At 36.7% G+C, this 15,079-nt stretch overlaps 1 protein-coding gene across 1 annotated transcript; it reads left to right on the forward strand.

Moving 5' to 3' along the window:
* Positions 1–2,300: 2,300 nt before the first annotated feature.
* Positions 2,301–10,440, forward strand: LOC593058 (glutathione S-transferase theta-1). The gene is made up of 5 exons (XM_792553.5): positions 2,301–2,535; positions 6,041–6,128; positions 6,979–7,135; positions 7,956–8,108; positions 9,334–10,440. The coding sequence occupies exons 1-5, from the start codon at positions 2,424–2,426 to the stop codon at positions 9,481–9,483; spliced, it is 660 nt and encodes a 219-aa protein (XP_797646.1). The 5' UTR covers positions 2,301–2,423; the 3' UTR covers positions 9,484–10,440.
* The last annotated feature ends 4,639 nt before the right edge of the window (positions 10,441–15,079 follow it).

A 15,079-nucleotide genomic window follows, 5' to 3' on the forward strand; every position in this document is an offset into this window, starting at 1 on the left:
TGTTATAAAATAATTGTACACTGCTTTCGGATATACAGGTACAGACGGCATTTTGTATATTTATAGTTACTGCAATTTGAAGAAAAAAATAAGAAGTGTATCAAAAGGGAAACTGTGCCGAAGAAAACGTTCACATTTTTTTGAATTGGTGTACACTAATTTTAGTAACAGATGGAAATATTAAAGATTTAACGATCAATTGCCGGTTTTGATGTTCTCTATTCTTTAGATCTTCGAGTGAATACATTATAATAGACAGCAAAACATGTAGTACCCTTTGTTTCTAGAGGAAAATAAACGAAAGGAAAAAAAACTTAGGTAGCCATATCCCGATAAGGTCACATCCTTATGATTATCGATTAAGTTATATTTGTTTTTAATTATTTATTTTTACAAAGCGGTCTGTATTTTAACAAGAGATATATATATATATATATATGCGTGTGTAAACAATTAATTGTAACGTATACATGTATATATCAAGCGTTCGCTTGGACACAGCTGAGTCATGCGTCCTGTCACTGTTCGTAATCACCTGTCCCCGACAAAGGAATTAATTAATAAAGGTTGAAAAATCGTCAATCTATGATTATCGATTAAGTTATATTTGTCTTTAATTATTTATTTGTACAAGGCGGTCTGTATTTTAACAAGAGATATATATATATACATATACATATATATATGCGTGTGTAAACAATTAATTGTAACTTATACATGTATATATCAAGCATTCGCTTGGACACAGCTGAGTCATGCGTCATGTCACTGTTCCTAATCACCTGTCCCCGACAAAGGAATTCATTAATAAAGGTTGAAAAATCGTCAATCTGTCCCTCAATTGAATCTGATGTCGCTGAAGCCACTGACCCGTCTCCATGGTCTATATATAGTGGTTAATAAGGCATTTACATAAGGCAAAGGGAATACAGCAATAACAACACACGAAACGACATTAATTTCGGTCATACACTTTAATAGCCTGTATTTATGAATATGTATATATGGGGCCAATCACCACGAAATGAGTCCAGTGTCGCATTAGGCTCAATCGTAGTAATAGCGATGTATAGTGTGTATGTACTGAAAATTGACCCACCTACCACATTTAAGATTTTTCCAAAAATCGACTTATTAATGTCTTGTAGTTTATGTCCCCAGAGCTTAGGTCACGAAAATATCTCCTTCTAACATGTTTTGGCAAATAATATAGGCTATGTTACGCATCATTAACTTTACACCTTTTTATCTCAAAACTGGGTAATCCCATTGTTTATAAAGTCCAATTAGGTTTTTGTTCATATTTCTGGATATAATTTATCAATTTTAATGTGTGACCCCTTAATTTAAAGCTTACTTAATGTAGATTCATATAATACTGAAAAACAGGAAATTTTTTTTTGACCAACTGGACTCATTTCGTGGTGACAGGCCCCATATATTTATATATATATATATATATATATATATGATCTCGATCGCCGTAAGGTGAAAAATGCAGAGAGGGATAGGCGTGTCTCATATTCACGTAGGACAATATACCAAGTCCTTCTACGTCGATAGACCAGTTCACGGTTAGCACATGTCCCAAATGACCCTGGATATCCACAGATCTTCAAAACAGAAAGAGGTCCCATTTGTACATTTTGAAATGTTCACTCCTACAGCGATGCCGGTGCTACATAAATAGCCTTTGTTTCGCTTTTCAAAGAATGCTTCCACCTGCATAGAAGTGCACTGCTTGTTCATAAATGAACAATGATTACGTAACGTTCATAAGCACGTATCCAGTATTTTGTCTCCGTGTACTAGTATTTCATAATTTGGTCTGCAATGAACTGTATCTGTTCATGCTCAGACTGTAACGATAAAATGGCTTATCACGTAATAAATTTGATCAATATAATAATATGTTTCGACGTCATTAAATGTAATTGAATAAACTTCATTATTTTCTTCGTTTTTTAATAAATATTATTGATATGTATACAAACACACCGTGACACGCACACACACCATAATATATGTATTTATGATTATATCGCGATGAAAATGTGACGATATAAGGGTTGATCCATGCAGTTTAATTTCCACCATTTCAGCGATATCAATTCTCGCTCTAACATTCAAGAACATGGTAAATGAAAGGAGAGAAGGTACATGTATATATATATCGTTGTGTATACCTGCATACATAAAAGAGAAACAGCGTCCCTCCCTTCGGCATTGTGCCCACTTGTACGCTTTTATTGCGTAATCGTCCCATTGTCAAAATGTATGGAGCTCGCACAAACACTCTGCTCTCACCGTCAACATAAAGATCGACTGCCGTGTCATTGTATCTGTCAGCAGTCGACAGGTAAGGAACGAAACCACACCTTCCGAGTAAGAACCAGGGCAAAATCAGAGAATTTAAAGCCACCATGACCATCGAGCTGTACGTTGATCTGAGATCCCAGCCATGCCGTGCTGTGGCCATCTTTCTGAACCTGATGGGTATTCCACATGAGCTTAAATACATCGACATCTTTGCAGGTATGCTCTTATCTTTGTGATAGGTCGTGCGTAGCTATGAATACCCATTTAACCCTTAAAAGGCCGGTCTATTTGAGGTCTTAGTACGGCCGGGGTGGCATTATGCCCCCCCCCCCCCCTTAAGATCTCGGTCGTGAAAATGCCGGTCTCCGCGAAAATGTGCATGCATGTCAAGTGAAGTGTATAGAATACTATGATAAACAATTTCAATATTTTGAAAAATTCACTCATTTGCATATTTATGGTAATTTATGCAAATAAGGTCATACAAACTTTTTTACCCATAAATCATATATTATTCATTTTTAAGCATTCTTTTTCACTATATATATATTCATTAGATCATTTGGAATATTAATACGACACTAAATTTTGGAAGAGCCAGCTTATTCCTCATGTTACCTCTTGTTTTGATAATTTCTAATGTATTTCATTGTAATTATGTTATTTTTTAATGTGCTGTTTTTATAATCAGGGCTCTGTGGAAGACCAGGTTTTTATTTTTGTATACTGAACAGACTACCCTGAATAAAGAAGTGAAATAAATAAAAAAATAAAAAAAAATTGTTTTTGTAACTTATGTATTTTATTGTTTTTGTTGTTTAATTTAATTTCTAACTACATATCAACTATTTTGACTCCCAAAACAACCACCTAAACTTTAAACAAGACTCAATAACCAATGTTTGATCTATTTTTAGGAAAAATTACTTTTTCATATGTTTTGTACACAAATCACGAAAAAGAGCGATTTTCGGGCAGACATGCAAAGACAAAAGGTCACGTGACCTTGTAACTGTAGGTCCTATTTTCAAAACAGTCTTTTAAAAGATGCGCAAGACTCGAAAGAAAAAAAGTCAGCGAGCGGCGGGGCGCCATCCATATGCGTTCCCGAACAATTAGAAAAATCATGGTGCCCCCCCCCCCCCCCGGCCTTATTAGGGTTAAAGAGCAACATGTAATCCCCAGCGATCTCAGTCAAATGTGGGTATCGTGCAAAATGCCAACTCATCGTTTCAGCAATTAAATGCGTTAGCAACGACCCCCTTCCCCTACAGTAGTCCGCAAACAATAGGATACAAGATTTAGATGGTCGATCAAACTGTGTACAGTATTGGCAAAACTATTGATATTGTTATGCAATGTGAACGCGGACGGAATTGCTTAGTCATGCAATCATGGCAGAGTCCAGTTTCGAGCACCGGGAATCATTGAGAGTTCAATAGGCATATACGGCATGATTCAATATGAACACAGCATTGCCTCTCATATCATTGGAAAAATGTTCATGTTTTTCAACTAAACCAACGTATTTAAAATTTTAATAAAATTAAGGCTCTGTTTGTTTTTTGCTTACTTTAAAAAAATTAGGAAACGAAAAGAAAAAGCCCGTGGATACACCATCCAGATGATTCTTCTTTTTTTTTTATCTTGTCTCGTCTTTTTTTTTATTACGGGGGAATAGCACGACCCTAAGTGTTAATCGATTTTGATGAGGAGACGTCCTTATCGGGATATTGGGGCTCAATTTTGTTTTCCACTCCTTTCCTTCATGATGTTTGCCGATCACTTACATGCCCAAGTCACACCGCAAACTTGGTCCGGGATTGTAATGTACCGACAGTGAAGAAAATCATGACCAGTATATTTAGAGTTTATGTAATTTTCATTTTGTCTATTATCATTCGGTCGGTTTTACCTCCGGTATCGGTATGTTAGATGTTACTAAGGTGGATTACTTTGGTCATCACTATACTCTCTTTTGTTCTTTTCTTTCTAAACATCAATGAATAAAATCAATAACAAAGTGAAGATAAATACTGCCGAAAATATATTCGAGACAACACGCAAAAACAGTACACAAGTGCATTCCTCCTATTTTTCAGAGCTGGATGGTCCGATGTCAAGAATTTGAGAACAGTTTAATACAAAATGAATCGGTCTAAGTTTAGAACAACTAACTAACAAGCAATATAACCATCTCGTTTCGTGTAAGCTCTTTCTCAAACACTATCACTGTGCATAACTGCCTATTGTGATTCTTGTATAAGTTCCTTTGCATACAATTTTTGAGACGGGTGGATGGATACTCATCCTGGAATGGGTGAAGCTGGGAGTGCTTTCAGATGTTATTCATTTCACAACTAGTGAACCTAACATTCTGTCCAGACAAACTTTGATTTTTGGTGATATTTTTGTTTGTATCGTTGACTTTATTATAGATGTTATGATTATTATTATAATAATTGGTAGTAGCAGGAGTGGAAGTAGTATTTTTGTATTGTTATTGTTGTTATTATTTTCATTATCATTGTTGTCGTTATTATTGTTATTATCGTTGTTGCAGTTATCATTATTAATGTTGTCGTTGGGTTTTTTCCCTTCTTCTTATCATCATCACTATCTTCAGCATCATGATTTATTTATTTTTAGTCACCTTTTGCGTCGGGTAGACTTTTGTTTTTATTGAGACACCCTGTGGTGCCTATATGTAATGGCTCAGTCCAAATTTGGCTTTTAGAAAAAGGAAAATATAATCTGGCACAGGCGTACCCCCCCCCCCCCCCCTCCCTCCCCCTCTCCCCACCCTCTTGATTGAATAAGCCTACAGTTCAGAATAATAGATCGTAAATCCCTTTCCTGTCTTTGACTGTCGATTTGGGTAACAAAAGTGATCTCAATGCCAAGGAGAAATACATTTACATATTTTAGCGCGAGCACAAGTTAACTCTCCAAACAGTTCCAGGGCTAAATCAATAAGTTCAAGTTTAAGTTCTAGTTTATTTGTCTTTCTTCCAACATGAATGCAATACTATTTAGCAATTGTATAACATGTAGAGTATATAAAAGGAACACTTATAAGGAACAAGTTCATATAATGCATTTAAGTGAAGAAGAAAAAAAGAAAGACGAGGAGACATCAAGAAAACTTAGCTTGTAGAGGTCAGGTCCCTCAAAACAATATCATATATAGACCAACAAAAAAACCTGGTTATATAATAGATAAATTCACGAAATGTTCGGCAAAGGCTCTTAAGTACTAAAACAAATTACTATAAAGTATAACCATACGATTATAATAAGGTTCTACTGTGTAATTAAAAAAAAGTGGGGAGAAGAGACTATGTACAAAAGGGGCGATAAGAATGATAATAACGTGGGATATAGAAATGAAGCGAGGAGAGGAGAGGGAGAGAGAGAGAGAGAGAGCTCTAAAGGGGGGGGGGGGGAGAAAGACAAATGGACATATTTTCACTGTAAGCTGAAATCTAGCTACAAGCGAGAGAAGGAAAGAAAAAGGAAAAGGTAAATCGGTTGTTGCTATACAGTAGTAAATACAGTTCAGTCTACGTTTAAATACAGATATACTGACAATGGATTATGGATTATAGGTCGTTAATCCCCTAATGTGCCGTTACGAATCCATTTGGGTAAGGAAGTGATGTGAATCGCAAGGATTTAAAAATAATCATTTAGATGTAAACGTGTCTGTTTTATTTTTAAGGCGAGCACAAGAAGCCAGAGTTCGCGGACAACTTCCCACTCGAAACACTTCCAGGACTGAAAGATGGCGATTTCTACCTCGGTGAAATGTAAGAATTGTTTCTTATTTGATTTTCCCTGCCATGAGTGTGCATCCTACGAGACAATACCTTTATTCAAAAGGTCTGTGGGTGTCAAAAGTATTTATTGTATCATGGAAATTGGATGAATAGTGCTAAATTACAAGCGCTATAGGCCTAGGATGATAATAATTTCAAATTTCTTATCTAATATATCTCTTTCACCTAGCACCGGGAGTAATAGTAGAAGTAATAAAAGGGAAAATCCTTCCTAGTAGTAGTAGTAGTAGTAGTAATAGTAGAACAGAATGTTTTTCAAAAAGTATTGCCAACGTCCTCTTGTATAAAGTTTAGGCTGAAGCATGAACGTGGGTCAAAGGTCATTGTTTGTGTGTTATCTTATTTAAATGACAATTGCTTATATATTTACGTTCACTATAAGGAAGTTGAAAAAAGGGTGAAAATATCAACTCAAACCGGCTTGATAATAGGAATAGCATCGGGCTTGATCTGATCCGCCTTCTACAGCAAAACCCAAACTGTGAATGCAGCCATTTCTCAAATGCATTCTCAGGGGAACGGTCGCTGCAGATGACCGCCGATACTTACAAATCAAATACCCTTAACGGAATTGTATGATCGTTTGGTGGTTATCTCCCCTATATTCACACCGACTACACGTTCGCACAGTCGTCATAGTCCTTTCTCTGTATCATATTTTGCCTTTTCTTTCACAGATTTTTTATATTTCGTTCTTTGTTTCGTGTTTTTACTATTTGTTCGCATAGTTGCTATATTTCGTTCTTTAATTGTTTTGGCAATTCCTTTCGCAAAGTGGCTGTATTCCATTTTATAATCGTTATGGTTATTCTATCCGCAGGGTGGCCATATTCCGTTACCTGACAACCAAGTATGCAGACAAGATTAAGGATAACTGGTACCCTAAGGACCTGAAGTCCCGTGCACGTGTGGATGAGTACATCGCCTTTCATCATACAGGCACTAGGGGCAAGTGTATGGCACTCTTCGTGGCTGAGGTATATATTATATAAACTACTTTGTGAAATGTGAGGTCTTAGTCAAGTCAAATGGCCAATAGTTCATTGTCGATTTATCCCCGTCAAATGAGGTTTTTTCGAGCGAAAGCTCTGCCTATATACTGATTAACTTACTTTTTTCGCAATGAACATTGTTTTTTCGCTCGCTCGAAAAACTGAGTTTATCGAATTATTGGGCTTTGCCTTCTACAACCGTTCTCCGAGTTATGTTTTCTCTACTATGCCATCTTGTATTCCCTTTCATTCCACTTATCTTGTCTCCTCCCACACCTCCTCTCTCTCCGTCTCTCCCTCTCTCTCTCTCTCTCTCTCTCTTTCTCTTTCTCTTTCTCTTTTTATATCTCTCTATTTGCTTTCCGGTCCATCTTTATATATGTATTCCTTCTCTTTGTCTGGTCTGTCTCTCTCTCTCTCTCTCTCTCTCTCTCTCTCTCTCTTGTCGTTCTTTCTGCCGAAGACATTATGCAACTCAAGCTGGTGTTCGGCCGATCTTCTAAAAAAAATGCGAGGCGACAATCCGATCTTCTCGGTAGTAGAAGTAGGTCTATTCATACGGCTGACATCCTTTTTTAAATCTTTTCCAGCAAATGCCCTTTTTGTCAATCAACGTTTTAAAGCAATTACTTTATCTTTAATTCGGCCCCCCCCCCCCGCCTTCATTTTCCTTATACGCTGTCAATGAATTGAGATAGTGAGAGGTTCTTTTTCTTCAAAACGTCCTCAACGAAAGTGTTATGACACACTATAGAAATACAGAATATCAAACCCAAATCTGTAATATTCTTTCCTTGGTTTTCAGGTATTTGCTCCTGTTCCGGATCAGGAAAAAATCAAGACTGAGGCAGAGAATCTCAAGCAAGGTGTGGACAAGATCGAACAGAGTTTCCTTAAGGATAATGACTTCCTCTGTGGCAAGGAGATATCAATCGCTGATATCATGGCTGTTTGTGAGGTAATGTTTACTTATGTAAAGTATAGGCCTTTTTAGGGGTGTCGTTGTCCAGTGGGATACATCACCACATTGTAAATAAAGTTGGGCAGATGTTACTGGGTAAAATTGAAGTTGGGCAAATTTTGTCCGATAATTGGGTTATTTTCTCCCAACCGTTTACTATATGAATTTACCTAATGAAAGGTAAAAAAAAAAGTTTGGGTAATGTTATTGGGCAAACTAGAGTTGGGCCATTTTTATCCAACCATTTACTACATAATATATTTACCCAATTAAATGTTCAAAATAAGTTGGGCAGATGTAACTGAGCAAACGTAAGGCGGGCAACATTATTTTCCAACAATAGGGTTATGTTATTATGTTAGAGGTGTCGTGGCCGAGTGTATTTGTCACGGAACTATGGACTACGAGGTCCGTGGTTCGAATCTTGCCGCGGCACTAATCTCCTTTTTGCATATAATATTTTATCCAACTTATTTACCCAACTATAGTGTCTTACTTATGCAGTAGTATGCAAGCGCCTTGAGCATCCCCTGGGACGCATATGCGCGCTATTAGTATTGTTATTATTGTTATCATTATCATCATCATCATTATTATTAATTTACCTGAGATTACAATCACAAGGGATCGCCAGTGAGTGTACAGGAATTATGGATGAACCCCTTCCCGTCAACTTACCTGTCAGCAAATTTGGGACAACCTGCAATTATTAGTCAGCAAGACAGATTTCCGAGTTATATTAATGAATGTTTTCTACTCAACATTTACTCGCAATTTAGTTTGTGATTCATTCAAAAAATGATAACCAATGACTGCATCAAATAGGCGTACGAGCCAAAGTTCCCCGGATTAGGGGAGGGGAGGCTGAAATGACTTTACCTAATTTCAATTTTCCAACCTCTAATCTCTATTATAATAATTTTGTCATCAAAATATGCTAGACCTGTATTTGTAATTCAAATAAAGCACCTCACTGGTAGCGGTTGCCCAAATATAAAGGGATGGGTGCCCAGTGTCAGATGGCGGTTAATATGGTTAATTTCAAATATCCGGGGGCAGCAGCCCCCCCCCCCCCCCACATCTGTCTCCCGCTATCGTACGCCTGTAATTACAGAACTGTCAGAACCCCACACTTGGCAGAGGCTTCATAAACGTATTTTTGTTTCTGTATTTGTCATATAACATTTTCTTTCTCTTTCTTTTTGTCAAACTATTTCTACAGTTCGCGCAGTTCACCGTCAACGGTCGTGACATCTTAAAAGACAACCCCAAGATGAAGGGGTACATGGATAGAGTGAAGGCTTGTCTCCAGCCAGCTTTCGATGAGATCAGCGTTAAGTTATGTGCTTGGAGAGATTCGCATGCCAAATAGATCTTCCGAAGATTGAGATCATGACACGTTCTGCTTCCGAAAACAAATACCTCATTTCGTACTCTCAACATTAAGACCCATTTCACACTGCGATCCTAACATCGGGTGTTAGCCAACATCGCAATGTTATAAATGGCGACGTTTCAAAGCTAAGCCCTGCACCGTATTAAAAGTCTCATTCAGATATGACGCGGGAATCAGCCGCAAACAAAACCGCCGTGTACAAGAAAGGCAACTATAGTACGCGCAACAAAAGACTTGCGCGGATCCAATGAACTATGTGTTATAACATGCAGAAAGGTGACGCGCATTGCACTTTACGGCGTCATATTAAAAAAAAAAAAAAAAAAAGCCGCGGTTATGTCGTGTCATATCTGAAAGGGGTCTAACACCGTTTTTATAATGAAACTGAAGTGCGATATTTGGATTGTAACTATGGTTCTTTTTATTGTATATTCATAGAATACTTTTGTGTATTTTCTGTAAACGATTAATAAAATGGCATTATATTTATTCAGTCTGTTCCCAGCTTCACTCAATCAATGCAATCTTAGTTTCTGGGAAGTCCTTCTATTCATTTTGTATTTCCACTGTAAAATACATGTAAAACAAAATGAAAATATAATATATTTGATTTGCATGATACAAAGATTATAACATCAATCATAGTAGGTTGTAACAATTTGATATTGGCGTCATTTCGATTGCGCTATTACCTACACTAACAAAACATGTGAAGGCAATTAGCGCATGGGCCAATAATTCAACTTAATGGATCCGGCCGACGCATCAAAATGGCGGATCTTGTACAGGCATGCGTTATCCAGTAGACAGTCAGACATCTCCAAATACATTTTCGACTTCACTTGAACTTTGTTGACAACGATTGACAATCTTGAGTTTATATTGTAAATCCTTATTATTTTAATTAATAAAGTCTATATTGAGAAAACAAAAGTTGCATATTGCTTAATTATTATCATGTCTATTAATGTATTTCCCATGTGTTGAACGCTATTTGCCTAAAGCTTTGGGATGAGAATAGCCGATTGCATCTAGCGTGCCATTTCTAGATTTGGTTGCCCCAGTGTATCCGGTTGACTAGAGTCACAATTGTATCCGGTTCACTTTATGTCTGTTATTAGGCCTTGGATCGAGCTGAGGCAAAATATTTTGTTTCCTCTCCATCTAAAGATATTCATAGACCTTTGTATTATTTGTATTAAATATCAGCCAACAATTTTGGTTGAAGTATAAGGTAGGCAAGTTTGCAGAATATTGACAGCGAGAGACTCGGTGAGTAAGTAAACTAAAAGGAAAGGTAGTGGGGAATTGGGGAGCGAGAGAATAGAAAGTGATGAATGGAGAACTGGTGATTTTTCAAGACAGCAAGAGAGAGAGAGAGAGAGAGAGATAATGAGAGAAATGAGAAATAGACAAAGAGAGAGAGTGATACATACCAATGGAGAGAAATAGAGAGAGAGAGAGATAGAGAGAGGCACATACACACACACAGAAGTGGCATGAGAATGATAGTTTGAAATGCACGTAAAATTCAACGAGAGCACATAATGAGTTTCCCTAGATACGAGCCGAAAACCAGTTTACGAACCGGAGTTGCCTGAGCCAGTTTGTGAACGTAGACAGAGAGCTGACCAAGTGAACGTGCCTGTAGACCGACTCACATCTCCCTGTGTGAAAGGTCGCCTTCTTTAAACATTGTCCAAATAAGTACAATAGATAGACAAATCTTCCCAGTGTCTTTCTTTGCCCGTGTTTATCAAACAGTCGGAAAATGTATAAATATAACTGTTTGCATGTTTATCTGCATAAGTATGTTCACTCATATCTTATGCAAGCATTCAATGTAAAAAAAAAGGGGGGGGGTTTACAATATAATCGGGAAATATTTTTCATGACACAACACTAGATTATTGCTCATGAATACATGAACCGGATAAGTATGAGTAGTTTTATAGCTACATTTGTGCTCAAAATTTTTCATATACTTTTCATTGGTTCTATTTTTTTATTTTTGTGATGAAATGAATGAGTTTCGTCAAGTTTGCTTATAATATATGGCACATACAAGTCAAAGAATAAAAACAAGCGAAAGAATTAATTAATTTCAAGGAGTACTTTGTTTTGGGGATTTGTCAAAATAATGCCATGTTTAAAATTATTCAACCCTAGGTTTTCTTAGTCTATATGTCAGTCTACATAAAGTGTATCCTCTTTGTCATTGTCTATGTCCGTGTTACTGTGTATGCGTACTTACCTCTCTCTCTCTATATTTTTCTCTCTTCTCCTTCTCTCTCCCTCCCTCCCTATCTTTCTTGCCTGTCTTCCTTTCACATTGCTTTTTCTCCTCTTCTTCTTCGTCTCTCTCCATCTCTCTCTCTCTCTCTCTCTCTCTCTCTCTCTCTCTCTCCTGCCTCATTTAATCTTTATCTTATCTATCTCTAACTATGCTATATCTATATCTATTCAATATCTCTTCTTCTCCACCTCCCTCTCTTACTCTCTTTGTTTAATCCATAGGTTTTTCGTGTCATATCTGGAAGGGGTCGAACAGCGAATTTATAATGAATGTAATGATATATATATAAAGCATTAAATGCAAAGTTAAATTATATTTTCATCGGGATTTACTGATGTCGATGGTCAGGAGGTAAAATTTTGAACAATAAGATAACAGAAACAAAATGTAGTAGACACGACAGATCTCAAAATCTACGTTACGTGTCCTTTCAACACACTATACACTGTAAATATTGCTTGGAAAAGCATGGCTCTTCAAATGCCTTTACATTTTTAATATGACAAGTAACAGCTGAAACATGAGCCACATTTTTATGCCACGTGTTTGTGTAGTCCCATATACATCGTTCTGTGTACAGTGCTTGTTACTTTAAAGGGATCGTTTACCAATGTTAAATCTGAGATACAAGGTCCTACATGTTACCAGTGTCTGTGATATGGTGTAATATTGAAGCCCTAAAAAAATCGCGCTTCAAAATGATCAAGAAGTGCCTCAATAAAGTAAAAATCTTTGAGTGACCGGTTTTACCATACTCGTTTTCCCCAATAGACTGTAATGTCATGAAAACCGTTCGGCGAACGCTTTTCAAAATTTGTAATTCCAATCATTAATATCTTGATAATCAGACAGGCGATCGGCTTGTAAAAGTCATGGAGTTCCTGACTGACCTAAAGGTTTATAATTATCATTGCAGCATGAGCTAAATCAAGGATTATTTCTATATGATCTAAGACTAAGGGGGGGGGGGGGGGGGGGGGGGGGTAAGAGGACACTTTTTTTTTTTTTTTTGGTATCGAAATTTGAAAATTTGACATTTTGCTCCGTTGGGGGGGGGGGGGGGGGTAAGGTCATCTTTTTTTTTTTTTTTGGTATCGAAATTTGAAAATTTGACATTTTGCTCCGTTGGGGGGGGGGGGGGGGGTAAGGTCATTTTTTTTTTTTTTTTGGTATCGAAATTTGAAAATTTGACATTTTGCTCCGTTGGGGGGGGGGGAGGGTAAGGTCATCTTTTTGAGGTCGGCCATTGGAATTTTTTTTTTTTTTTTTTTTTTTTATTAAAAAAAAAAAAAAAAAAATCCAAAAGGGGGGGTTTTGGGAAATTTTGGGGGGGTTTACACACAACAAATTACCAAAGGGGGGAGGGGTTTAACCCCCCCAAACCCCCCCCCCCCTGTGTACGCGCCTGATCATGTATATCACGTTCTCTTTCTGTCTTTCCTTGTGCTATCCTTTGTTTCTTCCTTCTATCACCATCTCTTATGTTATTCTTTGTTTCTTCCTTATATCATCTTCTTTTATGTTATTCTTTGTTTTTTATCGTTCTATTACTTCCTCTTTCTGTCTTTTTTTTCAATGTTATTCTTTGTTTCTTCCTTCTTTCAACGTCTCTTATGTTATTCTTTGTTTTATCATTCTATCACTTTCTCTTTCTGTCTTTCCTTATGTTATTCTTTATTTCTTCCAACAGGGCATTGTGGCTCAGTAGTTAAAGCGCCCGCCTCATGAACGGGAGGTAATGGGTTCGAACCCCGGCCGACTCATACGAAAGACTTATAACAATGGGACCTTCTGCCTTCTAGGTAGGCGCTCAGCATATGAGATTGGAGAAGGGTGGAAATAACATATTATGTTATGCAGGGCCCGCTGGAAGAGCAGTTTCATAACTGAAGTGGCTACTGTGGGTAAATAAAACGTTATTATTATTATTATATTTTCTTATGTTATTCTTGTTTTATTGGTCTATCACTTTCTCTTCCTGTCTTTCCTTATGTTATTCTTTGTTTTATCATTCTATTACTTTTTCTTTCTGTCTTTCCTTTTGTTATTCTTTGTTTCTTCCTTCTGTTACCTTCTTTTTCTTTCTTTCCTTTTGTTATTTTTTGTTTCTTCCTTCTATCACCTACTCTTATGTTATTCTTTGTTTTAAGGATTCTATTACTTTCTCCTTTTGTCTTTCCTTATGTTATTCTTTGTTTTGAATATTCTATCACCTTCTCTTATGTTATTCTATGTTTTTTATCATTCAATCACTTTCTCTTCCTTTCTTTCTTATGCCTTTCTTTGTTTTTATCATTTCCTCTTGCTATCCTTTGTTTATTCTTCTACCACCTTTTCTTATGTTATTTTTTGTTTTATCCGATACTAACTTTCCATTTAAGTCATCCTTACGGTATTCTTCGTATCAGATTTTCGCGCACGGTGGATTCATGACCTGATTTAATCACCTGATCTCAAAAATTGGTCACGTGACTGACGAAAGCTCTGTCTCGAAAAATTGAAAGCACTAGAACGGACGTGAGTTGCGTAACGTCTCCACGCTCCAGTAACTCGTAGTAGCCGACGCCGGGTGCCTAAATCGAAAGCTCGCTAGTATTACCATAGCAACGGGAACTTGGCGAAATATTTCTTTAAAACATGATGAAAAATGCATCATCTGACATTATACTTCCTATCAAAGTAGTCATCTGCTTGGTGATATTAATTTCTCGCGATATATTCTATTTTTCACGTCACTTGCTTAAAAGAATATATCCCTTAGTAACCAAATTTGCCATTTTGGCTCATAACAAAGTGTCAAATTAAGAGCGCTATTATCTTTGTAGTTAGAAAGGCAATAGACTTGGAATTTAGATATGTTATCAACCATGTTTCTGAACATTTTTTAAGCAAGTTCAAAATCAGTTATCATCATAATCGATTAAATAAGAAGAAATATGTATTTTGGCGCAATTCATATTTAAGAAGAAGAAAAAATTTGGCTCAAAATTGTTTTGCGATCATCTCTTACCCTAATTAATGAGGTATTAAGGTATCATCTTGTAGGAAATGTATTTGTATATGACACATAACACATGGTAAATTGGGGTACTGTTAAAAAGTAATCCCAAGAATTGTACAACAGTGGGTTTCTTTTCGAGCAAAAAGTGACTTACAACACGTGTTTCTATGTGAATTTTGATATTTCGAATTTTACCCTGAGATTTTTATGAATTATTGACGTTTTGAAAAGTGGACAGGTATTTTCTTTTTGGAACTGACTTTTAACATGCGTGT

The sequence above is a fragment of the Strongylocentrotus purpuratus genome, unplaced genomic scaffold (genome assembly GCF_000002235.5).
Source record: "Strongylocentrotus purpuratus isolate Spur 01 unplaced genomic scaffold, Spur_5.0 spur5_scaffold_2, whole genome shotgun sequence".
Taxonomy (NCBI): Eukaryota; Metazoa; Echinodermata; class Echinoidea; order Camarodonta; family Strongylocentrotidae; genus Strongylocentrotus; species Strongylocentrotus purpuratus.

Bases quoted from the DNA above. Each gene is read 5' to 3' on its own strand.
- LOC593058 (XM_792553.5), top strand. From the start codon at position 2,424: ATGACCATCGAGCTGTACGTTGATCTGAGATCCCAGCCATGCCGTGCT. The intron at 2,536-6,040 runs GTATGCTCTTAT...TTTATTTTTAAG, and splicing joins ATACATCGACATCTTTGCAG to GCGAGCACAAGAAGCCAGAG. The intron at 7,136-7,955 runs GTATATATTATA...CTTGGTTTTCAG, and splicing joins TGGCACTCTTCGTGGCTGAG to GTATTTGCTCCTGTTCCGGA.